The sequence below is a fragment of the Siniperca chuatsi genome, linkage group LG12, assembly GCF_020085105.1.
Source record: "Siniperca chuatsi isolate FFG_IHB_CAS linkage group LG12, ASM2008510v1, whole genome shotgun sequence".
In the NCBI taxonomy this organism is placed as follows: Eukaryota; Metazoa; Chordata; class Actinopteri; order Centrarchiformes; family Sinipercidae; genus Siniperca; species Siniperca chuatsi.
The window spans coordinates 17,079,782-17,107,140 of NC_058053.1; the positions used below are offsets into that span (position 1 = coordinate 17,079,782).

General features: G+C 43.3%; 1 protein-coding gene across 5 annotated transcripts; it reads left to right on the forward strand.

The window, feature by feature from the left end:
* bcl9 (BCL9 transcription coactivator) lies at positions 1-27,078 on the forward strand. Of its 5 annotated transcripts, none has more exons than XM_044215935.1 (10): positions 1-577; positions 2,167-2,332; positions 15,654-16,140; positions 19,063-19,376; positions 20,078-20,185; positions 20,333-20,519; positions 21,304-21,400; positions 21,509-23,696; positions 24,227-24,499; positions 24,659-27,078. In XM_044215935.1, the coding sequence occupies exons 3-10, from the start codon at positions 15,854-15,856 to the stop codon at positions 25,696-25,698; spliced, it is 4,494 nt and encodes a 1,497-aa protein (XP_044071870.1). In that variant the 5' UTR covers positions 1-577; positions 2,167-2,332; positions 15,654-15,853; the 3' UTR covers positions 25,699-27,078. The 5 variants fall into 5 exon arrangements, with proteins under 5 accessions (XP_044071870.1, XP_044071871.1, XP_044071873.1 ...); XM_044215936.1 differs by having other exon boundaries at positions 1-193; XM_044215937.1 differs by lacking the exon at positions 1-577 and adding an exon at positions 1,023-1,178.
* Positions 27,079-27,359: the final 281 nt, after the last annotated feature.

Below are 27,359 nucleotides of genomic sequence, written 5' to 3' on the forward strand. Positions count from 1 at the left end.
GGAACTGAGGGGGGTACAGAGACGACAGGAAATCTTGACTGGGATGTAATGGAGTAGGACCACTGGAAAGCTCGGGCGAAAGGGGGGAGACACATTTCTATTTTATAATGTTACCGTGATAATGTTGTGATTTGATAAGTGTACGGTATGAATCCGTCGTTCGAGGAAAACGGGAATTAAGCTAACATTCCAGGTGAGTGTTCTTTTTCACAAATCCAGGTGGAAAGTGTCGGTACCACAGTTCGCCTCCTGGCAACGGGCACACGCGGGTCCTCCTCCCGGGGACATCTCACTCCGGTATCCGTTCTTCTCTGCCTCTGTCCCCGAAGGCTGGCTAGCAAACCCACGTCGTGTCTGGCCTGGCAGACAGTGAGCGCCCTTTCAACCGTGAATGCCGATTTTTTTCCAGAGCACCAAAAGCGGATTATTCACGATGTTTTCAGCATGGTGTAAAACCCGCGGAGAAATATTGGTTTTTACCCCATTATACTGGAGGACCGCTCGTGCTTCGTGAAAATGAAAAAAGGATACAATGCAGCATGCATGTTCTGCATTCTTCGGGAGTATCACACCGCTGGTATTGTATTTACTTTATTAAAAATGTGTTTGATATGATTTATAAACGCGTAGCGAGATTATAGGCCTCGGCTGCTGATTGTGTCGGCCAGCCCTATCATCTGCCGAGCGATTTAATTGTTACATTGTTAACGGAGCTAGCATAACTTGAAAATGAACGTTTGCCTAAGAAGGGCCTGAATTGTTTTATTAACAGACAAAACCCTGAAATGAAGCCCTTTTTGTATGTGTTTTTTGTGTGCTTGTGGCCGACGTCGTTGTTCTCGCTCTCAGCCGCCGTCCAGTGCCTCCCTCTTCGGGGAAGACTTTGTTTGCGCTGGCCGACGCTCCATGAATGCAAGTGCTGAAGTGCTCCCTTCCCCCCCAGTTCTCTGGCGAAACAGGAACAACTTCTTTTAGGAAAAAGAAAAAAAAAAGTTCCTGGAGTTTCAAGCGCCATGGAATTACTTTGTCCGCCAAGAGTTGTCCAGTGAGGCGCTGAGATTTCAGGGGGGGAAGTCTAGTCTATGTAGTTGTTGTGTGCTTTACGTTTATTTGCAGAGTTTTAGGTTTGTAGATGTCTGTGTATATTTTAGGGACGACTTCCTCGAGTAGGCCCGTTTGTGAGTAACTTGTGTGTGGCATTGTGCTGTGTTACCTTGGCAAGACCAGAGAGCTAACCATGGCAAAGAATGTGTTCAGTTTTTTAGTTTTGCCAATCTTTTTTAACTTGAGTGAAACAAATCCACAGGTCCTATAGTGTAAAAATGTTTAGTAAAAGACATCTGATACTTGGAGATTTTGTGAAAGTCTTAACTTGTTACCTTTCATGGTTTTATTTAGTAAGTGTCCCTAAGTTATTTATTTTACTTTTATAAACGATTTTGCAAGGACTTATCAAATTTCCATTAAATGTGTATCCAGCAACATACTGGCTTAATGCTGTGTTTTCTCCCTCATAATTGTAAAGAGAAAATCTCAGTGGCTTTTGTGCTTTGTTGCAGTTTGCCTTCTAGTCCTTTAGCTGATTCTGTTATCCAGAGTGACTTCTGACTTAGCAGGTCGGGGTTCAGAGTCTTGAGCAAGGACCGTTTTGAAGCGTACCTGCCAGTTGCTGAGATTGAACTGCAGACCTTCCTGTTACAGGACTCTGGTCTCCTCAATTGCTAGGCAACACTGCTGTCTGCCATGAACTGTATGCATAGTCTTGAGGCTGTTTCATATTTATCATTCTATGGTCACTACTTATGCCCTATTTTGTTTGTATTGTTGAGGTGTACAAAAAGTCACTTTTCTGCTCCCACAGTTGATATTTAGAGGAAGGAGGAAGTCCTCACGGATGCAGAGAAGCAAGGAAGCTCTCGATAGGGTATCATATACTGTCTTGTAGTCCCTTATGTGTACACTGGTCGATAACTGACGTATAAATGAGTGTCTGGGTTAAAAAGGCGAGTATACACTGTTACTGAAGGCCCTAATGACCCAAGCTTTGTAGCGGCTATGTGTTTGCTACATGTTGGTCTTGTCAACACGAGCGACTGAGTGCTTTTCCTTGCCATTTTGCTTGTTTGTGTTTCACCCGATGAGCAAAGTTCTCTCCCTCTGTTCCAGGTGTGAATGACTTGTGGCTGTAGGGTGTCGTGAGTGGGCCAGGTTCCTGCACAGCCTCCGTGGCTGACTGGGAGGAGTAGACTGGAGAGCAGACATCAGTGCCCAGGGGACCTGAGACCTGGTTCTCCATATGAGGCCCTGCTGAAAGGGCAGGGGGGCTTCTGAGGTAACCCAGCTCAACTCTGGCTCTCTTTTTTTTTTATTGTGTCACACTGAATGTTTCTTTCATACATACACATCTCCACTCTTCTCAAAACATACATCCATGACAGACTGCACGTAAATTTCTCATCCTAATTGCTTTCATTGCTTTACTATATGAGCATAACTGTAGAAATGCTAAGAAACAAGTACCATAAGATATGGCAGGAACCTATGTGCTGTGTCCGAAATCACCCCCTATTTACTATATAGTACACTGTATTTACTCACTATCTCGCTATATTTTATTTGAGTTTTCGAATTCTAAGTGAGTAAATCTATGCTCTTTGTAGTGCACTTAAAAATTCCCACAATGTAATGAAAAAAGCCCAGTGTCTATGGCATGTGCAGTTCTTACTGCCAACAATCCCAGAATGCAATGTGTCACATTTTAAAGATTATAAATCAGTAATGTGACACTACACTTGTCAGTTATGATGCAAAATGACGATTCATAAATGTCTGAAATCTCAACATTTTCCGCTCACTGTAAACTACTGAGTTTCTTTTATATAGGGAGCAGTGAATGAGTGAACAAGGTAGTGATTTCAGACACAGTCAGGGTGTAGCAGTAAAGCAAGTAATTGTTTTCACCATACTTAGGACTAAGAAAGGAAAAGAATGAGACATGCCGGTTTGGCAGCTTTTCCTCACTAGCATTTTCCTGACTATAATGTTGCTTCTGTTTTTAAACCTAAGACCAATATTTGTTACATTATCAAGCATGACAGCAGATACTTCTTTCTTGCACTCAAACTGCTGCCACTAACTGCTGCCATAACTTGATAGCTTAACACAGCTCTGATGCAACAGTAACAAGCCAGGCACAGGCTCTTCCTGGCGTTGGTCACTATCTCTTTGACATTTAACTATGGAGGTGCCCACATTGATAGCTGTATTCTAATGAGAGAGGCCTTGAATTGTAGAGTGGTTACCCCCGATACAACCGCTGTTGATGCTCAGGGAAGCGGCTTGAGGAAAGAGACTTTAGAGCTGCACTGCTTTGGACTATCAGTGCGATGTTTGGTCTTATTCTGATCTGCACATACTGAGGACACAACACGGTCAGGGTGCTCTTCCTGAGAACGCTGTCCACACTGTTTATTTATCTGCTATCTAATCCGAAGCATGTCAACCAAAAACCACAGTGAGGTGAAGGACGCAGGGAAATGGATATTGATGTAAATTGGCAAAGGATTTATTTTCTCCTCTGTGTATTGGCCCCTCATGCTTCTGTGCATTTGTTTGCTTCATGGGTTTTCTAATTAAAACTCGCAAGGCTTGTGTTGTGTATGACGTGGAGGGATGTGTTGGAGGGGCGGTTTGTCTCATCGCCTGTGTAGTGGGTGGCATGGGGCTCCCCTCCCCATGCATGTATACGTAGATTAGACCCGAAGTGTGTCTGTTTTTTCTATTGCTTGAAATGTTTATTGTTGCCTCATAAACCAAGGAGTATTTAACAAAAAAAGTATGTTTCCCCTTTTACCTGGTGTTCTGACTAAGATGTCCATTCACAATTAACTAAGGAATTTAGTTCATCTGCTGAATGGCTCCTACAGTAGTCAGGCCTCTATTGTACAGTAATGATGTAGTATTCCCCAGGGATCAGGAAAAATACTATTTAGTTTGTAACCATCGTAGGTCTGCATATTTACATTGAACTCGTTAGGAAGTTTAGAGTGATGTGGAATTATTGCTGTAATGCAAAGGAAATTGAAACACTTAAACATTGCTGAACTACTGTACATAAAATCAACGTGTACAATTATGTACAGTCTAGTTTTACGTTCCGCACAGAACATGAAAATATGTATAATACACAAAAAGAGAATTCGCAAATTTTGTAGAGTGTAATCTCTTTTTTGTTGTTGTTGTAAAATGTGCATTTGTTTCCCAGTTCCATGAAACTATGGCTTGACCGAAGACCCTTTTTCATTCCTCAGTTAGAGATTTAGATATTTCGAAAGTACTAGAACTTGAGGACATAATGAGCTTTGAAGTTGATAGCAGATGTGGGTTAAAAAACATTTGATCTGTGTCGATTTATTGATTGCTGCAAATATTGCCCATTTCCCCACTAGTAATCATAATGGGTAGTTGTCATGTCTTCCTCATCACTCGACATAAGCAGTGTAGCCAAGCTGTAGGCTATGATCTGATCTTATACATTGAATCAGTATCAGCGCCTATAGCGACTATAGCCAAATGTGACCAGTCCACATTAAATACTGTTTCTGTCACTGTCTGTCTGTATACATTTGTGACTTTTTATAAAGCTTCTAAACACAAGCTAATTATAATCAGTTTATCAGTTACACACAGTGGGTTAAACAGATTTTGTTTGAGAAAGAAAAACGTGAACTGGTATTGGATTGGTACTCTGTATCAGCCAATACCCTGAGTTCAGGTATCCGAATTGGTGGCCTTTTTAGAGAGAGGAAAAGTGGAATCGGTGTAGTCCTAAAAGTAGTAATTAGTATAGCACTTGTGAAAGGCCGAGCTACAAAGTGAAGAAGCAAGTTAGGACCAATAACAATAAATGTAAAACAAGATCAAATGGGAGAGAATATGGTAAAAAAAAAATTAATTAATATTTGGAAAAGCAAACGCAAGGATAGCTAATGGATGGATGGATAATATTAAATGTTCAATAAATAAGGCCCTGTTGTTTTTAGGGGCACTAACAACCGTTATTCAAAACCAAAACTAGTGTTAAATGATTTTAAATAGATCAAATGACAGAAGTATCTATTACTCAGTTTATACTCATTCATGCCACGTAGCATTTTCAGCAAGTACGTGCATAAGTACATCGGTTGTATTCTTTATTTTTTCATTTGTTCAAGTCTATGCTGACCAATATAGAGCGGCCATCACTTAGAAACACAGTAAAGATAAATTACTATAATAAAGGAAATCGTCACTTTAAAAACAAATCTTTTAGGCCCGTAAGAACCAGCTTCTAGTAGTAAGTCTTTACAGCTTAGTGTGCCTTTCCAAACAGTTATAGCTATAAATATGAATGTGTTTTTCTAATAGCTCCATTTCATATCTTTTTTTAGTGTAGGAGGTCTCAAGTCTCATATGTGTGGATGTGTGGTGGGATTGTTGCCCATACAGGATTCTCAGGGATGTGTCCGGCTGAGTCAGAATGTACCTATAATTCTGCTTTCATGTTTCTCTGCTGTGATTGACAGTTATTGCACAGACGGCTGCTGCTCCTGTTTGGAGGGGAGGGGTCTTCTAAAACATCGCATCTGAGCATCGCTCAGGTGGAACCTGGGGTCGCGGTGACCTGCAGTCACCTCAACTATCCATGCCAAAAGCTGCCAGCCAGGCTGAGGTCCTGTCCAGTAACAGATGACTGTTGTCGCTAGTTAACCTAGTTTAATGCTAAACAGCAGAGGTGTAGAGAGCAAACCACATTTTAAAATCTGGTTTTCACAGGCTACTAAATTAGACGCAAGCACTGGACAGTGATGGCGCTCAGGAATAATCCATTTTGGTCCGTCACCATCAGATTGAAATGTTAAAGTTGAGATTTTGGCCAATACACCCCCGGGATTTTATTTTATTTTATATTTTTATGTATTTATTGTCCATGTGGTTTTCCAACAGGAAGTACATGAGATTCCTGATATTCTCCTGTTTGTCATTTTACCACAAAACGTGGTGCATGTGACACAATTCAAAGAGCACGGTTTTAATTTGAAATCAGTTTTTTGAGCCAGTGATGAGCATCCATCAACTGTGTCAAATCGTCATTATCAAGTGTTCTTTGACTACACTGTTAGTGTAAATGAGAGGAAGCTTCTGGTATGTTAAATCTTTCATGTTCTTTGGTTGAGCTCCTGATAAGTGATGCTGTGTATTTATCAGTGCAGAAAATCTTTGGTAATCTTTCACATAAGCTAAGCTTAACAGCGCTGAATGTTGTTTGCATTAACCACGCTATTTAATATAGACTTTTCTGTTTTCAAGGAGATCGCACCAAGATCTTTGGAATTTTGAAATGTGAACGTAGTAACAATTCGTTCAAAACTATATGATGGGCAATTCAATTCGGTCTGAAACTTTGGAGACAGATCTTTGGGCTATTAATGCATTCTTGCAGTGTCATCAAAAATGGGAAGAATGGGATGATCTCCTGTTATTCCAAGTTAATGCTTTATTCCAAGATTGATAGTCTTGTCACACCATTTAAAAGCCTAAATTGGCAACTTTTTAAAATAATTTTTTTGGAATTCTTGCCTTAATTTGATAGGAACAGCTGAAGAGAGACAGGAAATGTGGGAGGGAGAGAGAGGGGATGGCATGCAGCAAAGGGCCACGGGCTGGATTCAACCCGCGGTAAGGACTTAGCCTTGTACATGGGGTGCATGCTCTACAGGTGAGCTACCGTGGTGCCCCATAAATTGCCAAATTTTATTGTCTTACATATTTGTAGTGGTCTGTTAACAAATGTAACTACAGATGGTGTATTGGTTAATATTGGATTTCATTTAGACATTTAACTGCCAGTGATAGTGACTTTGTAGCCATTTTGCCACCAGTTTGTTGACACCTCTGTAGTTCTTTTCGCTAAGAGAACTACAAAATGGTATGAAGCTGAACATTTTTCCCACTCAGCTGCTCGTAATTAGTCTGACCAATATGATGTGAAATTACATATAGTAGTTTATTTCATAATATTAGTCCATCACTACGGGTGACACTCAGCAGGGACCTCCCAATAAAATATGATCTTGATCCCTAAGATACTAATGCTAATATGCTAACATCTATTGTGATTCCTTGAGTACTACAATTCTGTAATGTTGTGGTTTGATGGGAATTTCTGTGTTTTCTCGTTGATTTATTTTTTTTTTTTAGCAGATAATTAGAGGCGGTGTGTTGTCAGAGTTGTATCATAACAAAACTTACTGGGACTGTTGGGCTGGCAAATCAACAGGTTCCCTCCTTTCTGCTTCTACAGTGTTTAGTCCTGGATGGTGTTGAGATGGATGCGCCTGCATGTTGGTTGTTTTACTGCCATAGTTTATTTTATTTTCAAACTGTAGTCTTGTCTTAAAATCGTGACATCTAAAATAGTGCCACACCTTGGATTTGAACTACTCAGATATCCTCTTCATCCTCCATGTTTTTTTTTGCTCACTGTCTAGTAATTTGAACTGTCTGCTTATGCTCATAAACAAAAAGATTTAATGTGTTTTTTGTGCCTCTCAATTATCAGTTTTTACCCACCTTGAATGTAGTGAAAAACAATTATATGCCTCAAACATACAGTGCCAAAAGTCGGATACTAGAGTCATTATAGCAATACAAAAAATGTCACATAAAAGTAGTTATTAGTAACTGAAATGTTTTCCCCCCCTCCTTTTCAAGCCACCATTGAAATTTTTTAGAGCAGCTACTGGAGCTCTATATAACCATACAAGGAGTGTGGCAATAAAGAGAGCAGGTAACCATATTATCACCTCCTCTTTCCTGAAATGATAAGGTGTTAAGAGTAAGGGGAAGTTCATTGTGTCTCTAATATCAGCAAAAGTTGGCATCAGGATTAATTGGCAGATTGCGTTTTAAACCACTTTACCGGGTTACATGGGCAATATACTGTATGCTTTCCACATATTACCACGTGGGTAATAGCAGGGTAGATATGTCTTGTTGCAGAGCATTCATACTTTCAGAGGAACCTAAAGGAGGCTCAGGCCCATGGGAACAGTAGATGCCATAAACTTGTAGCGCAATTTTCAGTGCATCTCAGACATTATTAGGACAGCTAAGTACTGCCGCATGTGGGTATTTCTATGTGCAATGGTATGAGTATGTGCATGTATATTACTCTGTGCCTGTATATTTAATTGAGAAGGTCTTAGCCAGTGTGCTTAAAATTCCATGGGAATGACACACGAGTGCAAACTGGGGTAATTCAGGGACACAATCTGGCTCATATTCCCTCTTGAGTGCTAATTTTGTTGTATGATAGCGGAGAGGAGACGACACATGTATTATATGTACCGTATAGTATGTACTCTGTGTTTGTGTGTGTTCTGCTGTGAGTAAAATGTGTTTTTGCTTGTTTGTTGTCATGCCAGGTCAGTAGAGATGCCTGAACTGTGTCACATGGTCTGACAGGTTGAGATGTTATTTTGTTTCTGTTGCGTAGTGATTTGTAATGTACAAAAAGAATCTATTAAAAAATATTTTGATTTTTTTCACATCTTAAAATTTCATTCCTTTCCTGCCTAATGTTCTTAGTGCTATAAATTGAGGTTTGCACAGCGTGGGTTGTATTGACTGCTGCTTCAAATGTGGATATTTGATGTTTCTGTCCTTTTTTGTTGTGAGGTTCAGTATCAAGACATGTGGCATGTGTGTGTAATATATTGGCAAGTGGCTTGCAAGAAGAGCCTTTTGACCAGTAAGCGAGGAACGCAGGCGTCCTTTACACTTACCTCAGTGGTCTGCACGACCTCTGAAGGGCCTGGCTGTTGGGATTTCCCACAATGCTTTTAGCCACAGGGAGACGTCCTCCCAGCATGAGCAAGGGAGGAATGTGGCCCGAGTGTGGGAGCGACCGTCAGGATGGAGGGAGGGAGTCACGGACCAGAGAGCATGGTCAAGGGAAGGGAAGGGAGGAAAGAAGGGGTCTGCACAGAGGGCAGCAGAGTTTCTGTTTGGTTTTTCATTTTATCCACAATGAAAGAAACCTACTGTAGAGAAAAACAGAGTTTTAAATTAGATTTCAGTGGGCTCTATTAACACAGCACATTGGTCCTGCCTTAATTAGCAGTTTTATTTTGCTCAGTCACAAGGACGTGCCCTCCTACTAGAGATCTTCATAAGTTTCAAATTTTGATCTTGTGGAAAACCTACCTTAACGCGATGTGCATAAATTAATGTAAAAAAACTGACACAATCCAAAAGGGATCCGGAAAGATTCAGACCCGGTCTGAATCTGAACTAGACCTGAGGATAATTAGGACCCACTGTCCAGCAACAGGAATTGACCAGTAGAAAGCAGAGGTCTTCACAGTTCCACTCAGATACTAATAAGCAAGACCGAGCTCTGGACCCAGGTTTGGTCTCGCTTATTAGTATCTGACCTCCCTTTTGGATTGTGTCCTTTTTTGTGTGTTTGTCCACACAGGTCAGCTTCATCCCTAGTCATGTTTTTTTATTTTGGCTTTCATTGCTCATATTTCCCCTGCTAGCAGAGGGGAGCGAGATTAAGAACCTATTTGTTGTATCTATTTGGTGTATAGGAAAGACACACCCACTTAGCCAGAGATGCAGAGACAGAGGGCAGATTGGCAGAGATGGAAGTGCAGGGTGAAGTGTGCGAGACGGAGATCACAGCAGGCCGGACTGCTGAGTGCCAGTCCTGCTGCTGGAGCTGGCCGCCACACATGGCACCGTGCCCAGGCTACGCCAGCAGATGTGTCACTAGTGAGTCAGCTGTGTGCCTGTGTGTCTGAGACACAGACACCCACCCTCACACTCTGCGAAGAGAGCGACTTGTGTAATAACCCCCCTCCTCCTACGGGTATATCTGTATCACACTCCTTTCCCATCCTCCTGTTTTCATTGCCACTTCCATCATTGTGATGGACACGGCGAGGCTTCTGTCACCACGATATGATATGACAAAATGTGACACTACACACATGTCGCCTCCCTGGGGATGGAGGGGCATCGTCTGCCGACCAGAGGAAAGGATAAACTGAGGATGGGGGAGTGAGAGTTATTGTAGAAATGCAGGATAGACAGACCAGTGGAGAGACAGCTGATATCGTGGGTAACAGAGCGAGTGAGGGGGAAAGACTAAAACACACTCAGGTGAGCAGAAGAAAGAGAAAACCTGGATGGAGATATGTAGCTATTGTACTTGGGGAGCAGTTAAAGGTCCTTAACCAATAATTGTGTGGCTTGGTTTCAGTAGAAACTGAAGCTCAGTCATACTTGTGTGAGTGCTGTTCATGTGCCCTTGTTCCTGTCACGGTAGATACATGTCAGATGTTATATCTGTGGCGTCCCAGCTCTATCTTTAGTGACACTCTGCATTCCTAACATTCTGTATGTACCAAGCATGAGTCATGAGTGCTATCTGCAGGGTGTGGCATGTTGGGATCGTGCTTACAGGAAGCTACCTCAACAGGTGAGTGTGCAGGTGTTTCTTCAGCGAGGGTACTGTGGGATGTCCAACAGATCTTTGCTTGAAGGGCAGCAGAAGTCTTGCTTTGTTGTACCTTTTTTAAAAGTAGAGTTAATGCTGTTTGTTCTATATGCAGTTAGGTACTCCTTCACTAGCAGCCAGGCAGGTATGTGTAGGAACCTCAGTCTGTATATAAAGATGGACGATATGACAGCTCCCCAAAAGTGAAGCCAAAACATCTCTATCGCCCCCCTGGTGGCTGGCTGCATCATCATCATAAACCCAGCACCCTCCATGTTAGCGGATGGGACATGAGCCAAACTAAAAACTCCAAAGTACACGTTAAAATACATTTTCCCATTTTAGGTAGTTCTCATATCTGGGATATTTTGGCTTTTTGTACAGTGGGATGAAGTGGAGATGCGTCGTCCATTTTTATATACAGTCTATGGTAGGAACTAGCTGTAGTAAGGAAACTGGTTATATACAAGGAAATACTGAGCTTAATTTAAGACTGCAGAATAAATACCAGATTGATATCATCATCATATTAGCTTTTCAGTTCTATATTTTAGTAAAAACAAACAGATAAAATTGTTAAAGCGTTTCAGTATTGGTTTAGGGTTAATAGTAATTTAGTTAAAGCTGGCCTCTGCAACTTAAGAATGAAGAAGTAGCACATAATTTTTCATACAAATGACCAGTTTAATTTATAAACATTAAAATGCACCAGATTCAAGACACCCTGAGTTTGTTTATTTGTTTGTTACATTCTTTGTGTTGTTTATATGTGTTCGGGTACAACAGTCACTAATGTTTGCTAAATTCAACTCGGTGTTGTGTAACTGATAACTGATAGTAACTGAATCATTTTACTGACTTTATGACTCTGCTCTCTAAAAAAAGAAACATTTTAGTTGTTTTATCATAAGAATTACTACAGAGCTCTTGCACACCAGAAAGTTTTATATACAGGTGAGTCAGATCAAAAAGCCCTGTGTGACAGAACTAAAATCAATTTGTTGATCGCTTGACCCTCATCAGGTAAAATTTATAATTCATGTCACAAAGGTAAAACAGCAAGCAAACACACCGTAGTATCTCACTGGGAGACTTGAGTGTTGTTTTGTGCTGTTGGTCCCCTTACACATGCTCTCAAGACACTGATGACGGCATTGACTCAGGAGTATTTTTGGAATAGTATGAAATTTCAATGTGCCATTATCCCATAATTACCAGGTCTGTGGCTGCTTTTCAGCAAAACTTTCTCCTCACTTTATTTTATTTATTCCATTCTTTTGAAAGCAATTTTTTTTTAAATAGTTTGACTTAAAATGCTTTTTCAGAAAGGAATTTAAGGCATAGTTTGAGACTAGATCTATTAGACTATCAGACCTATCAGATTGTAAAATCCTCTTTTCATTGGAATTTTGTTGCAAAGCTTTGACTTGAGATATCATATTGTGGTAGTTTGAATGAATATTGGGTACATGTAAGTTGTGGCCTTGTGTGATGAGATGGAAAGGCTTTTCTGTTCGAGAGAGCTGGCTGCTACTTCTTCAGACTGCACGGTTCCCCACTGATGTGCGTTTTTGTATATTCTTGCAGAAAACTGTGAGAAGAGATGGATATAATGTTTCTGATATTGCCCTAAACAAATAATGGACTAAGAAATTCTTGAGATGGAGGCCGAGCAGACGGAGAGCGTGTAGGGGAGCTAGAGAGCGAGCAAGAGAGAGAGCAATACTCCATTGTGACTGAACTGCAAAATGGGATTTGCATAAATAAGGCTGAAACATCAGCAGGCCCTTTTACAGTCAACAGCAGGGCTGAGATGAGGGAAGACAGTTGGTGCGTGTGTGTGTGTGTGTGTGTGTGTGTGTGTTTGCATTTCTGTGTGTTTTTCCCCCCTTTCTTCTTAAAATAATGTCTTTGTAGCATTGTTGCGTTAAAATTAAAGCCAGTGGACTAGGTTGGCAGCAAGGTCAAGCCCCCCTCCCCCCAGTTTGGGCGACGTAGCAGGGAAGGGTCTACTCTCTACGCTGCACTCAGCCAGCGTACGAATACTGTTACATAAGCATGAAATGAAATGCTTCTTTTTAGTGCCACCCGCATTTGAAAACCCAAATCTAATTGAATTGAACTATTTTCTGCCCTCTTTTCATGTGGAACCTCATATTTATAACAGAGGCAAAAAGCTCATTTTTAGAGCCTCATTATACCATTTTTCCATTAACTTGCATGCATGATAGACAGTTCAGTGTCTATACTGGAGATCGAGGAAGAGAAATCTCTGTGATTACCTCTACATTGCTTTGTTGTGTGTGCGTGTGGTTAGCTGCAGTGTGCACGCCTGATGTGTGTTTATGTGCGTCAGTGTATTCCTTATGACAGTCATGTCAGCAAGCTCCCCAATTAGTGTCTTGTTAGCGTGCGATTGGAGGGAACAGGTGATTGACAGGTCCTGCTGTTTGTGTCTGTATGCGTGCTCATACTCACATTACATGCATTTGTGTATGATTGGGGTTTAGGTTTAGATAACAACCCTTGAGGGCATACATGCTAGTTAGGGCTGAATGAGGTAGGAGGCTGTTTTTTTGATTATGGTGAAATGAGATCTCTCCGAGGCCTCTGTAGTAGATCATCTTGGCCAAGGCTCTTCTCTGTCCTCGCCCCACAGTGGAAGAATAATCTTTCCACTTGAGTCAGGACAGCAGAGTCACTGCCCATCCACTTCCAACCACAGCAGGCCGGAAACTCACTTTTTAAAACTACACCTAGACACCTCATGCCAAAGCGGTCACGATGCTTCAAACGAAGTGGTTTTCGGATGGTCAAACAGCATCTGAAACCCCCTTCCCCCACACCTTTCTGATATAGGAATAGGGGGATTTACATCCGACAATTTTTGCAACTATCTGAAACTGAAAATCCACTTCACTCAGCGATTGGCCAGGTGTGCAGAGCTGAGAAAGTAAGCAGGATTGGAATTTCTCTCTCAACCTCACACAACTACTGTCATTTTGTGTATGTACAAACAAGTGAAATCCCATGAATGCCTTTGAGGAAAAATTGTCTAAAAGTGTGTGTACTTATCCCTGTATTTGAAAAATTATCGCGTTTTGCCCCTATCCATGACTGCCCCTCCTTTTTAATGTAGCCATTCGGAATAGCTGTTAACATTTTTGCCCTCAGATGTGGTCGGACAACATGTTGTATGAACTAGTTTGTTTGAAGCGCACCCTGACCTTTATGTACACTTAGCACCCACACTTAGTGATGTCTCATTAGCAAAACCCCAACTCTAAAAACAACTACTGACCTGAAGGGGTGATATTAGTAGAAAATGTTGTACTCTGAATGCCTGTACTGCTGATAGTGTGAACTTATTTAGACACACAATTTTAACTGAATGTTTATACTAGGTCCATAGTTTGAACAAAAGCTCTTGTGTGAAATTTCTGTTGATTTCTGTGTGCTGCACAACACTGCTACAGAATTACTCATGTATAATTGTGTGTTACGGACCTTGTTTCCAAAATTAGGTATCAAAACATGTTGTCACAAAATAGTAACATGTCATTTCACTTAGAATAGAGGTCTTTCAAGCACTTCTGTTTTTTGTAAATAAATATGGAGTCAAATCACTAGTTCAGCAATCAATAATCAGCCCACCGCTTCTCACAAAGTGTATTTTTTTATATTGAAAGGTTAGTCTAATCAATTTAGTTTGGATTCACAAGGCTATCTCTGTGCTTCCCCCTCTCTGTCCCTGTGGAGAAGCCAGCCTCTGCTCGTGTGCAGTAGTGATCTGTGGCCCTGATAGTTGTAAATCACTTCTCCTGTAGACCAGCGAGAGACGAGTGTTGCTGCTGTAGCTGGAGTCAGTGTATTTGTCTGGTTCCCAGTGATACCCCCACCCCCCAAACACTCCACCTCCTTCTCCCCAGGGGAACTCTGGAGCAAGTTACAATGTTGAGTGTTTTGGAAGAACTCCTAAATATTTTCAGGATGACAATGTAATCTGACTGACTGGGCTGCTCTCTCTTGAACAGGGTTCTCATGCAATTCTCGTGCTCACTCACCAACACACACACAAACAGAAACACACAGTGGTTTGTTTGGACCACAATACTACCTCTCTCACTCCACCACCATACTACACTGTTTGCTATAGTTACAATGTAGTGCTGATATTTATATAGTTAACGTGATAACCCACCTAAAATCTTTATAGTATCAAAGACTAACCTGACTGATAATGGATTTTTTAGGCAAATACCAATATTGATATTTGAGAGGTTAAAAATCTGAAAATTACATGATAATGATATTGACCAATAGTCTTCTTTTTATATGAATGCATAGCATAAACAAATATTTTTGATAAAGATCCCTTAAATACATTTTTTTTAAAGAAAAACTGCTATGTAATAAGCAACACAGTTGAAACATAAATACATAAATTAAACTTGTCAGTGCTCTTTGGTGGACAAACTATGTAATGGGAACTGTGTTGTCTAGATTAACCCAAATATATCTTTGGCATTTCTTTGCTGCAATTTTTTGTTTTTATAGGTCGACATATATACTGATCTTATCTGCAATAAGCTATTTTGACCAATTTATCGGTCTAGCTCGATGAAAGTTTCAATGATGGGTTGAAAGGTGGCTGTTGTAAGTTGGCAGTATATTACAAACACTCATACTGAGCACACAAATGAACAGTGTAGATGGAAATTGTACTGCAGGAGAGTTTTGAGAATTTTCTGTGAGCATTTTGATACTTAATATATACTGTGATTATATACATACATACATACATACATACATACACACACACACACACACACACACACTGTGGAAACGTGTCACTATAGGCTTTTTACACAGCAGACATTTTTACTTGTCATAGCAGGGAATCCTTTCTGCTGGCATGGATTAAAACCAATCAAAGCCACTGTGAAAAAGTAAATGACCAACTTTTAACAGCCACCTTTCAAGCCTACACTAGTAGATTGATACTAGAAAGATTTTGTGTGGAGTGTCACTTTGTTTGCTCAGACTGTGGCCCTCTTTTCCAGTTTTGTTAACTGTCCTTTTTCCTCTCTCTTCTCTCTCTCAACAGTGTGCCCAAGGGCCGTTGAAAGCCCCCTTGGGGGAGTTTTATAAATACACACCGAACAAGAAAAGACTCCTGGACTATTGTTATTGTTTTTACACACTTTCTCTCTCTCTCACTCACACACACACACACACACACACACACACACACACACACACGCACGCACACACACACACACACACACAGACAAGGACATAGAGAGAATGTTGGAGGTCCAAGAGGAGAGGCCAGCGGCGGCAGGTACAGCAGCGACACATTTCAACAAGAAGGAGCGAGGGAAAAAAGAGCGGGAGGAGGCCAAGGACGGTCGGGGAAACCTCTCGAACATCGGGAATCCTGTTCCTGGCTCCAGGAACGTGCGCGCAAAAGCACCGCTCTCACACACAGGCAGTCCTCACCAGCTCATCACTCCACCCTGTTCTGTAGTCCTGGGAGCCCCATCAATGCACTCCAATAGGTTAAAGAACTCCCCGTCCACCAACACACAGAGGTGAGTGGACTTGCACGCTGACAACCTGTGGGTCTAGTGCTGTGATACACTTATGCAGTGCTGTTATGGTAATAATAAGCAAGCGTGTGAGATCTCGTTGATTGTTTTAACAGCCTAATCGGCCAAACGCTGATCTGAGTGTTGATTAAAATAATACATTTAATCCAGACTTTCAATGAACAGCATCACAACTGCACAGGAAGCAGAAGTAGAATTCCAACTGCTCCATGTTAAATAGATTATTTTTATGGCTGCACAACATTGTTGTCGTCAGTAAGTGACACAAAATCAAGTTTTTATCCTAGGCATTGTTGTTAGGTACTAACAAATAGCTGATGACTGAAGTACTTGTCGTATCTTCCCACATCAATAACATAAAAGGGTTTTACTGGGGAAACACAAGCTTCTGTCCAGTCCATAAACCTGTTTCAAGTAATTACACACAGTATCAAAAATGAATAAACATTAGCTGTCAGTGTTTATAAACAGTTGGGAAGAGAGAACAGATACAAACACTCGACCATCATTTTCCAAACAGAATGTTGTGGGGAAAAAACAGGCAAAAACACTGAAGCTACTTGAATGTATGGACCCATTTTTTGTTTAAAAAAAAAAAAAATTTTGTGCAGTTCAGCCAGTATGTATGCCAATTTAAGCAGTCTTTTAGTTGATATGATTGGTTGCAGAGTGATCAGTGCATCCCTCATTCCAGTGTTTGGTATGCTTTGAAACTCTCATATCTTACCGGTTGCAAGGTGCGTAATGTGCTGAGTTTTGAATTTTGAAAAAGCTGACCAGGAACAAGTCTACAGAAAACTTTAGCCACAGCCCATAAACTGCATTTTTTTCATACTTTATTAATCCCTGTGGGGAAATGTTACCTATCCCAACTATTTAAGTACAGTGAGCAACCATTTCTAAGGCCAGTGGCTTAGTCAGTGGCAGAAGGCTTTGTATTACTTAACATGCACGCTTTTTTTAATTGGGGGGGGGTGTTATCCAATGACCTGGAGGAAACCCATGTAAATTTGAAGAGAACATGGAATCTCCACATACAAAGGGCCAGGGCCCAGGACCTTCTTGTTTCAAGGTGTCAGTGTTAACTATTTACTGTAAAACTTCAATTAAAAGCAGAGCCCCAATTTATCGCCCCATTTACTGGCTGGCTGTTGCTACACGTTTTGACAAATATACACGGATCTTAATTAGATGCCAGGTTCATAAATTCTTTGGATGTATAAAACCTCTTAAAACCCACAGGGTCGCCCGCTTGATCTAGTTCTAAGCTGCTTAGATCGCATATGCAATTATAAATGTTTAAACTTTTGTTAATATCGGTATGCTACACATTGTTATATTGGTTAGATTCTCCACAATTCAATCGTTCAGTTCATTTTACGGAAACCATGAGCCCCGAAGTATAACTCATTCAGATTTACCAGCATTGTAAACAAGAGAGAGATGGAAAAAAAAAAGTGGTGACTCCCTACCTTTTGAAGCGGTCGAAGTCAGAATATGTGTCTATTCCTCGATTATTTACTGTATTTCCCATCTTTGCTGAGCAAGATTTTTGTGCGCAAGGAATTAAAGGCCTGTCCGATATAGACGCCTGTCCCAAATATAGGCAGGTTGAGTTCAGTGATTGAAGCAAATAGAAGCCCAGGCTATTAATTTAAATTGTATGGTAGCTATCGTGCAGGCATGGCAAGTCGTTACCAAGTGTGTGTACATGGTATGGGACCAGTGCTGAAATTGAGTCCTGGCAATGTGATTAAGTGGACATTAACCTGAGCATGTCACCATGGCCTTATCCGTACTGTTTAGAGAGCAAGTGTAGGTCAGGTGTAATACAGATCTAAGATCAGCTTCTCCTCTCTATTCTCTTACCTGAAAGGGCTTTATGTGTGATCCAGAGCTGTTCTAGGGTCAGGGAGTACACTGAGCTTGGAAGTTTTCCCTGCTGACTCATGGTTCTGGAGCCTCTGGAAACGGCTCTCTGGACTGCCAAAATTCTGGCTTTGCCTTCTTTTTCTACTAGCTGTGTGTCTGTGTACGTACATAAAGTGTGCTAGGCTGTGGCTGTGCTTTTTGGACATGTTGGCATTTGTTTCATGCTACTTGTACAAGTGTGTGTGTGTGTGTGTTTGTGAGGGAGAGAGAGAGAGAGAGAGAGACAGAGAAAGAGAAAGAGATTAGGGTGTGGTAAGGGAATTCTCTGCCAGTTGGATGTGTCCTGCTTGTCTGAACTGAACTGCTCTCATAACTAGTAAGCAGCAGTCATTTGTAGATGGACTGTGTTTCTACAGTCTGTTTCTTCAGGTTTAACTGTGCGCATGGAATTCCCAATACCAGTAGGCCTAATCTAACCTCGTGTTCATATAGACATCCATACCAATTGCTGGATGCCATTATGGCATTGTGTTTAGCTGTTGCAAAGGAAAAAAGAGGGCAAAAAGAACAATGATATTTTCTCTTCTGTTGTCTCTCTACCACTTTTCCTGGGTACCACATTGGGGAACATGGGTACATGTTATAGCGGGGATGTCATGGATAGCCAGCTGCCAGAGTGTGTACCCCTCCCCTTGTCTGGTTTGTGCCCAATTCCAGAACGTGATTACTGGGTAACCTAACTTCAAGCCCCAGGCTTTTTGCTTGATATGCCTCATTTGCCCCCTGTTGTGTGTTTCACAAGTGAAAGTCACAAATATGTATAGGAAGACAAAACATAACTTTTTGGAAGTCTGCAGAATGTCTAGTTGCATCTGAGGCTCACTTAAATAGACAATTATATTAAAATGTGTAATATATCAGTGTTTTGCAATGTTTTGATAAAATATAAAATGTGTTTTGTTCTTCTCTTAATGTACAGTGTAAATGTATTAATTATGCCTGTGATCTTTTTCTCTTTCCTCTGTCTGTCAGCCCTAAACCTAAGACGGAGGCCATGGTACGCTCACCTCCCGTCATGTCCCCCTCCACTGCCACCCAGATGGACTCTAAAATGCCCAATCAGGGTAAACCGGGGAGTACCGGCAGCCAATCGCAGCCCTCACCCTGCGACCCCAAGACCCTGGGTGCCAAAGGGGCCCCGAATGTGGCAGGGGGTATGGGGCTGAAAAACGGCCAGGGCCTGACCTCTGGCCCAAGCTCCAAGGTTAAAGTCAAAAGGGAGAGGAGCACCTCAGTAGAGTCGTTTGAACAGCCAGAGAGCGGCACACCCACTAGTGAGGAAAAAGGTAAGAGCCACCATAGCCAGTGCTCATTATTATCAGACCATCTAATGTCCAGCAAGTAGCTGGGGTCAGAAATTGTCAAATATTCCTTGTGAAGTGCTACAGTCCATCTTGAATTTTGATAGTTTGAATTTAAATCTCTGAGACTATTTTACATGTTGTTTTTTATTCTCACCAGAATGATAAAATAGTTGAACTAAGGTAGGTAGGAAAGGTGCATGAGTTTCTTGATGATGTTTTTAGGAGAATAATTAATAGCTTTGCTTTCATACTTTACCAAAGTTATATCCTTGTAATGAAATGCTTTGAACTGCTTAGTATAGATAGAATACCTACAGTGCTTAAACAATGTTGTGTTTGTAGTGCTTGTATTGTGATTGTTCCAATGCATCTGGTAGTACTACCCATGTCATTTCCTGTAGAGGAAGTTTATCACATTTATTCAGCACTGATTAATGGAGGAAATGGCACAAATTTTCCCTCATTAAAGCCCATGGTTGGTTTCATGGGTTCCTTTTATCCTGTACCACTGCATAACTTTATTTAGAAAAATGCTGTACGTAATATAGTTATTTATTTTCTCTTGGGTATTCAACACAATCTGCCCAAAAATATACTTTGCAGTCCCTTATTGTCACTCGCACAGATAAACCTAAGCCCACTGATGTGTGTGTGTGTGTGTGTGTGTGTGTGTGTATGTACAGACAGCAGCAGGGTGAAGAGGATGTGTGTGGCAGAAAGGAGGCAGCCGTACAGTGGAGCTGACTGGTGCTCTGGGGGAGAAAGTGACGAAGATGACAAAGGATTCTTCAGTAAGTGTGTTAACGTGTGCACCCAAGCATGAGTAACAGTCCCTCTCCTGATCAACTTGTCTTATGACAGCTCCTTGGTAGAACTACATTGCCCATAATGCCTGTGCTGGTCCTAAAGCCATGGTCTTCCCTGTTGTCTCCCTGTAGACTGTAACTCCAGTGACGTGAAGCCCCAGGACTCTGTCACACATTCTACCTCCAATGCTGGACTCAGTCGCTCCTCCACACCCTCCCACAACACACTGGGAGGCCAGGGCTCCACAGCAGAACCTGCTAGTGGTCAGAAACCAGGCTCAAAACTCGTTTATGTCTTCACCACAGAGATGGCCAACAAGTAAGGAAGCTGAGAGTTGCCATTTGTATGTGTTGCGACTAGTGTCTTCCATACTATTGGAGGAAATCAGTGCTGGAAGAAAGAAATTGCCCTCTCTAGCCATAATTTGACATCCAGATCTTGAATTTTTAGTACATATTATACATGTATGTGTAGTTTTTGCACTGTTGTTAAGTTATGGTTAGTATTTACAGTTGAAGCTTATCTCTATACATTTGAAATATTTATGTGTTTAGACAGGCTAATTAAATCATCATCTCAATACTTAGACCTTTTTTTTTTACATAAGCAAAACATACACCCACAGCGAAACCCTTTGTGGAATTGCAGTTCAAAATTTAATGGAATTACTAACAATGTCAATTGCCTGAAGTATATCTCTGTGCCCCTGTCATCAGTGGTTGTTGTTGTCTTTGATGTTTGTTGCAGCTGTTTGTGTGTATGGTACTAAGATGCTTCCCACCCCTTCCTTCCCCCAACTTTCCCAGTTATAGCCTAAATCCATTGTGTGTATCTGCACAAGTATGTGTGTTTCTCAGTGGGAGCATACACTTGGCTTAGATTAACACTCTGTTGGGAATTAGAGATCAAAGATAGGGATGCTTAGTAGAAGGTGTGTGTGCGTGTGCAATAGTTTGCTTAGTCTGTTGACCTTGGTTTTACCTTCATGGTCCCACCTAGTACTCATTCATCTGGCTCACCATCTCTCAAATGCGCGCACAGACACACACATATTTATTGTGTCTGATGACTGATATCTGACTGTCTGCCTTCTTGTCCTCAGGGCAGCTGATGCAGTTCTAACTGGCCATACAGAAAACATCATTGCCTTCCACATGAAAAACATCTCCAACAGCAAGGACAAAGCTCACCTCCTCCTGGTAAATACACACAAGCTCTTTTTTTTTATCACACATATGGTTTCATACACCAACATCTTGCATGAGAGTGTCCTAACTTAATCCTATTTCTGTCTCTCTCTGTTAAAGAACAATGCAGCAAGCACCCTCCGAAATGACTCCAAGCCTCCCCAGCAACCCCTGTCCCATGTCCAAGATCAGAGTCACCAGCCTGGATCCAAGCCGTCCTTACCTGGCATGACAGAGCCAGCCCCACCCCAGCCTTCAAACCAAGGGAGCCAATCTGGTGTTCTTCCGCAGGAAGGGTCATCCTCTGCAGGCATGGAATCCAAAAATCTTCCTGGCAGTAGCCCCAGTAACACTACTGCCCCAGTTGACCAGGCCCCTGTCACCCAACCTGAGGCAGGCCTCAACCCTCCAACAGCAGGTGAAGGAGGGCAGGGTGGAGGCTCTGGTGGAGCTGGTCTGACACCCCAGCAGCAGCAACAACAGCAGCAGCTCGCCCAGGAGCTGTTGAACATGGAGGCCAACACAGAGGGTCTGTCCCAGGAACAGTTGGAGCATCGCCAGCGCTCCTTGCAGACCTTGCGAGATATTCAGCGCATGCTTTTCCCTGATGACCGTGATGCCCCACCAACGGGGCCCCCACAGTCCCATGGTGGACCCCATGATGGAGGCCCTGATGGTGCACCCCGTAGGCCTGAGCAGGGACCCCTACAGGCAATGATGGCACAGTCTCAGAGCCTCGGACCAGCAGGTGGGCCAGGAGGACCTCGTCCACAAGGTCCACCCTTTGGCCCACCCCATGGTCCTAGGGACATGCCCCCGTTTCCACAAGATGAAATGGGTGCACACATGGGGGGTCCAGGGGGCTGTGGAGATGGAGATCAGATGACCCCAGAACAGGTGGCTTGGTTGAAGCTACAGCAGGAGTTTTATGAAGAGAAGAGGAAGAAACAAGAAATGCAACACCGGCCACTTCCTCCAGACATGATGATGCACCCCCATGGTCCACGTGGCATGATGCGAGGGCCCCCGCCTCCCTACCAGATGGGCCCAGGAGAGATGTGGGGAGGACCAGGTGGTCCACCAGAGCACTACCAGGAGCGCATGAGCATGGGTCCTGGCCCCAGGGGTATGCCCCCACATATGCAGAGGATGCCTGGCTTCTCTGGTATGATGAATCCTGAGATGGAGGGACCCCCAAGGCCTGGAATGGGCTGGCCTGACGACATGCCTCCCCGGATGGGAGATGCACGAGGCTTCCCTGGAGGACCTGGGGGAATGTTTGCTGGTCCAGGGGGTCGTGGTGAGCGTTTCCCAAATCCTCAGTCAGTCCAAGAAGCAATGTTCCACCAAGGTATGGGTGGAGAGAAGGGCCTCCCTCCTGGGATGATGATGGACATGCAAAGGATGATGGGGCACCAAAGAGGTGGAATGGAACCTGGTAATGGCATGGGTATATTTCCCAGAATGCCTGGTGATGGTCCTATGAGTCCATCCTCTAGGCTCCAGGGAATGGGGGGCAGGGAAATGGGGCCTGAGTTTGGCATGGGGCCTGGCCCTGGCCCTGGCCCAGGACCTCATATGCACCCTTCCAAGTTACGAGATCCCTCCATGAATATGAGTCCTGATGAGATGATGAGAATGAGGGGAGGTGGAGGACCTCCAATGGAGAACATGGGTCCACAAGGCAGGTCCATGCAGGGTCCTCCCTTCCCTGAGCAGACACAGCCAGGAGACTTTCCTATGGGGCCTGGGCGGCCATTCCCAGGGGGTCCTGGAGGTATGAGGGGTTCCCATGCAGACCAAGCATTTGGTCCAGAGCACAGAGCTACACCAACAGGAGGTAATGGCCGTATTAACCACCTCCCCTCCGCTGGTGGCCCTTCACAAGGTCAGAGGGGCCGTAAGCCAGCAGATCTGAATGTCCAAGCAGGAGGGGGGAACTCTCCCAGTGTCAACCCACTTAAGTCCCCTCCTCTGAGGCAAGTGCAGTCCCCCATGATGGGCTCTCCCTCTGGAAATCTTAAATCTCCTCAGACACCGTCCCAGCTGGCTGGCATGCTCACTGGTCCCACAGGCCCCAATGTCCCTCCAGCTCCTCCAGCTTCAGCACCAATGAAGTCCCCCCACTCCATGATGGGATCAGCTGGTGCCTCTCCTGTTCATATGAGGTCTCCTTCTCTTCCTAACCCCTCGCCAGGATGGGCTTCCTCACCAAAACCACCCATGCAGAGTCCTGGAGTACCACCTCAGGGTGGCAAGCCTCCTCTCAGTATCACCTCACCAAACATGATGGGGAGCATGGAGCAAGGTATAACAATCTCTTTCTTCGCTTTTCTGTGTTCATCAGCAACTGTGTCTCTACTTCTTTAAATATGTAATTCCCCATCTATTTTCAGTGCACCTTTCTTAAATTCCATTCCACTAATATTGGAAAATAGTTTGGTGTTGAATTTTATTTGTATTGCATTTTTTGTCACTGGTCTCAGTTGTTAATGTTAATTGTTAATATCATATGTAAAATGTCTGACTTGGGCCCCTTTAGTCCTTTGAAATCAGAAATAGTCTACAAAAATGAAAATGAAATAGATGTGGAGGCTATCTATCAAGTGCATCACCCAATCAAGTGAACACATCTGTATGAGGGGTGGGGTTGAGTGGGTTATGGTACAGTGGCTCCCTCTTGTGGCCACATAATTTAGATCATACTAAGCCTAGAGTACCACACACTATTACTAATATCACAGATAAAAACAATCTGCCAGAGAATGAAAAGTCTGAACTGGTAAGTTTGATCATCTCTCTGTCATGTCATCTCTTTCTCATCATGTCGTCCTCTAGGTGGTAACGGTCCTCCCTCAGCCCCTCCTTCATCAGGGGCTCCATCTGGCTCCATGTCCCTCCCAGGCAACGTCCCGTCTGGCAGTCCGTACACCATACCCCCTGAGCCAACTTTATCCCAGAACCCTCTCTCCATCATGATGTCACGCATGTCCAAGTTTGCAATGCCCAGCTCCACCCCACTCTACCATGATGCCATAAAGACTGTTGCCAGCTCTGATGACGACTCGCCCCCGGCTCGCTCCCCTAACCTGCCATCAGTGAACAATAATGGTAAGACATCTGAAAAATTCTTTTGTTTGTTGTTTAATTTGCAGTTTCAATTCCACCCACCTTGGGCCATGGGCTATTTATGTTAATCTTTCTTTGATCTGCTTCACAAAAGCTTGAACTGAATATATAATCACTTTTTTTTTTGTCTTGCACATACAGGTATGGCAATGAATCACCAAGGCAATCCACGTATGATGGGACCTGGAAACGCCGGACCCATGTCTGCCCTCAGCCCTCTGGGTATGAATCCAATGGGATCCCAGCCCCTGTCCCATGGTATGCCCCCACAGATGCCCTCTCCCAATGCCCCTAATATGGGCCCAGGCATGATGCCTCATGGCATGATGATACCACCAAATCCCCAGGACCCTGGTATGGGAAACCCTCAAATGATGGCCCAGGGACGCATGGGTTATCCTCACCGAAGCCAGGCATACCCCCTCACCCAGTCCCCTTCCCAGCAAGGCCCTTTCTCCCCGCACAATGGTCCTGGTCCTCAAGGTTTCCCTGGCCACCCCATGGGCTTTCAGGGAGAAGGAGGGCCTATGGGAGGACGGATGGGGAACATGCCACATGGGGGAGGGGGTGATGGGGTTATGTGCAAGCCCAATAATCCTGGAGGGCCAGAGTTCAACAACATGCAAGGTGGATTCAGTGATGCAGACCTTCATGAGGTGATGCGACCGGGAGCATCTGGCATTCCTGAGTTTGACCTGTCCAGGATAATCCCATCAGAGAAGCCCAGCCAGACTCTGTCTTACTTCCCCCGAGGTGGAGGAGACAACCCTGGGGGAAAACCACCACACCCCTCTGGCTTCCCCATGCAGGGCATGATGGGCGAGGGTCCACCGAGGATGGGGATGTCCATGCAGGGGATGGGGGGGATGCCAGGGGGGCCTGGTGGGGGAATGGGCCCCCAAGACATGCCAATGGGCAACCCTGGCCACAACTCGATGCGGCCACCAGGATTCATGGGCCAAGGCATGATGGGCCCCCAGCACCGGATGATGTCCCCTGGGGGTCCGGGAGGGATGATGCAAGGGAGACAAATGGCCCACCCAGGCCCTGGCGGCTCACCTAACATGATGATGTCACTGCAGGGCATGGGTGGCCCCCCACAGCAGACAATGATGATGGGGGGTCAGATGAGGCCACGTGACATGGACATGGGGTTCAGTCCGGGCCCTGGAATGTTCTAATCCAACAGAAACCTTGTATCTAGAATGTTCTTGGACAGTACGCAAGGATGGAGTAAAGGTGGCGTATGGAGAGTGTTCAGAAAACTCTGATGGACTCAAGTAAAGGAAGTATAATACAAGAGAGGATGTACCCAGAAATGAACAGAATGGAGCTAACTAGTCACCTAGTAATGTCCTGTGGGAACTATTCCAATGGAGACTCGGACAGGCCCAGATTGGAGTACTTTTGCCACAAGAACATTTAATTTTGACTCATGAACTTCAGAATGTATGGGATTGTTGTGCATCAATCGTGTTTTTTGATTATCTGACTATAAAGATGACTTCAACATCTAAGAGGAATCAACCTTACAAGTCAGCGTGGAGATGCTACAGTATATGTCTACTTTTTTCAAATTTAAAAAACAAATTTGTCATGAAAGTGGTATGGAACAAGAGAAAGGAATAAGAATTTGTGCTTTGTGAAGACTTTAGTGGAACTCCATCTTGTCTCTCGCTCCATTGTTTTGACTGTTTCTGTACAGTATATACGTGTGAGTGCGTGTGCGTGCTTGACAGACTGTATGTTTGTGTGGTATGTATGTATGTGTCTGTATGTATAGGCATTCTATCAGTGACCTCTCAAGTCCTCTTACCCAACTTTCATTGGGGGAGGAATGCCCCCTAAAAATACTGTACTGTTTACCATTGGTGGGCTATTCGAATTTTAGTCTATTTTAATTTCCTTTGTAACTCCAGTGTATAACAAACCAAACTATGACCTCATTAAGATAATAGTATTATTAAAAAAGCACAAACATGGACCGTCTGCAGAAAGCGTCTTCTTTCTCTATTTTTACCATTGAGAGCAACACATTAAGTTTGAGGATCCTGGCAGCTTTGCAGCACAATGATAATTCCCAGTCCATTTCAAGTTGTGGATGACATTTGACTTGGTGCTCCAAAACTTACAGGACTCAACTTTCGCCAGCGTGAATAATACTGCTAATACCCAGATGTGCTATGTGTGTTCTTCTTGTTCCTGTTGTGTTCCTGTTTTGTTTTGACTCTCTTGTTGACTCTGGGTAATAATCATTCCCACAGCAATAATCCCCCAATGGTCAGCAGAATGGGACAGGAGTGGCTGAATGCCACAGCAGGTATGCCAGGTATTATAGAACTAGAGCTAGGTAGATATGGTAAAAATTTAGTAAGGCAGGTGTGGTGTCCAGCGTGAGACACACAGAAAATGTAAACACGTACTGCTTACCATCCAGTTGACTTCCTCTCTTTTCTCTATTGTATAAGCTTGTCATGTGTTTCTCCATTGGCTTTGGTGCAGAATAGCCTACCAGGGCTGTGGTGATGGACTACAAATAAAAGATATTGTTTTGGTATATACATGTTGTCTATGCAGTGTGTGTGTATGTGTCCACGTGGCTCCTGCCAATTGACATCTAGTCAGTTATGTGGACCAGGTGGTGTTTTTGTCATTCACACCAAACCAGTTTAAAAACAGCTAGAACAATGCGAGGGAGTCATACCAAGAAGCAACATCGCCAAGTTGACATTTTATCAGGAGGTACTTACTGGGAGCTATTTTCAGAGGACACCACACTTCCAAAATAGATGCAAGCATGTAGATGCATTTGAACTCTTCTAAACTAGTTGTGCTTTTCTAA

Bases quoted from the DNA above. Each gene is read 5' to 3' on its own strand.
- bcl9 (XM_044215935.1), top strand. From the start codon at position 15,854: ATGTTGGAGGTCCAAGAGGAGAGGCCAGCGGCGGCAGGTACAGCAGCG. The intron at 20,520-21,303 runs GTAAGGAAGCTG...TCTTGTCCTCAG, and splicing joins ACCACAGAGATGGCCAACAA to GGCAGCTGATGCAGTTCTAA. The intron at 23,697-24,226 runs GTATAACAATCT...GTCGTCCTCTAG, and splicing joins GATGGGGAGCATGGAGCAAG to GTGGTAACGGTCCTCCCTCA.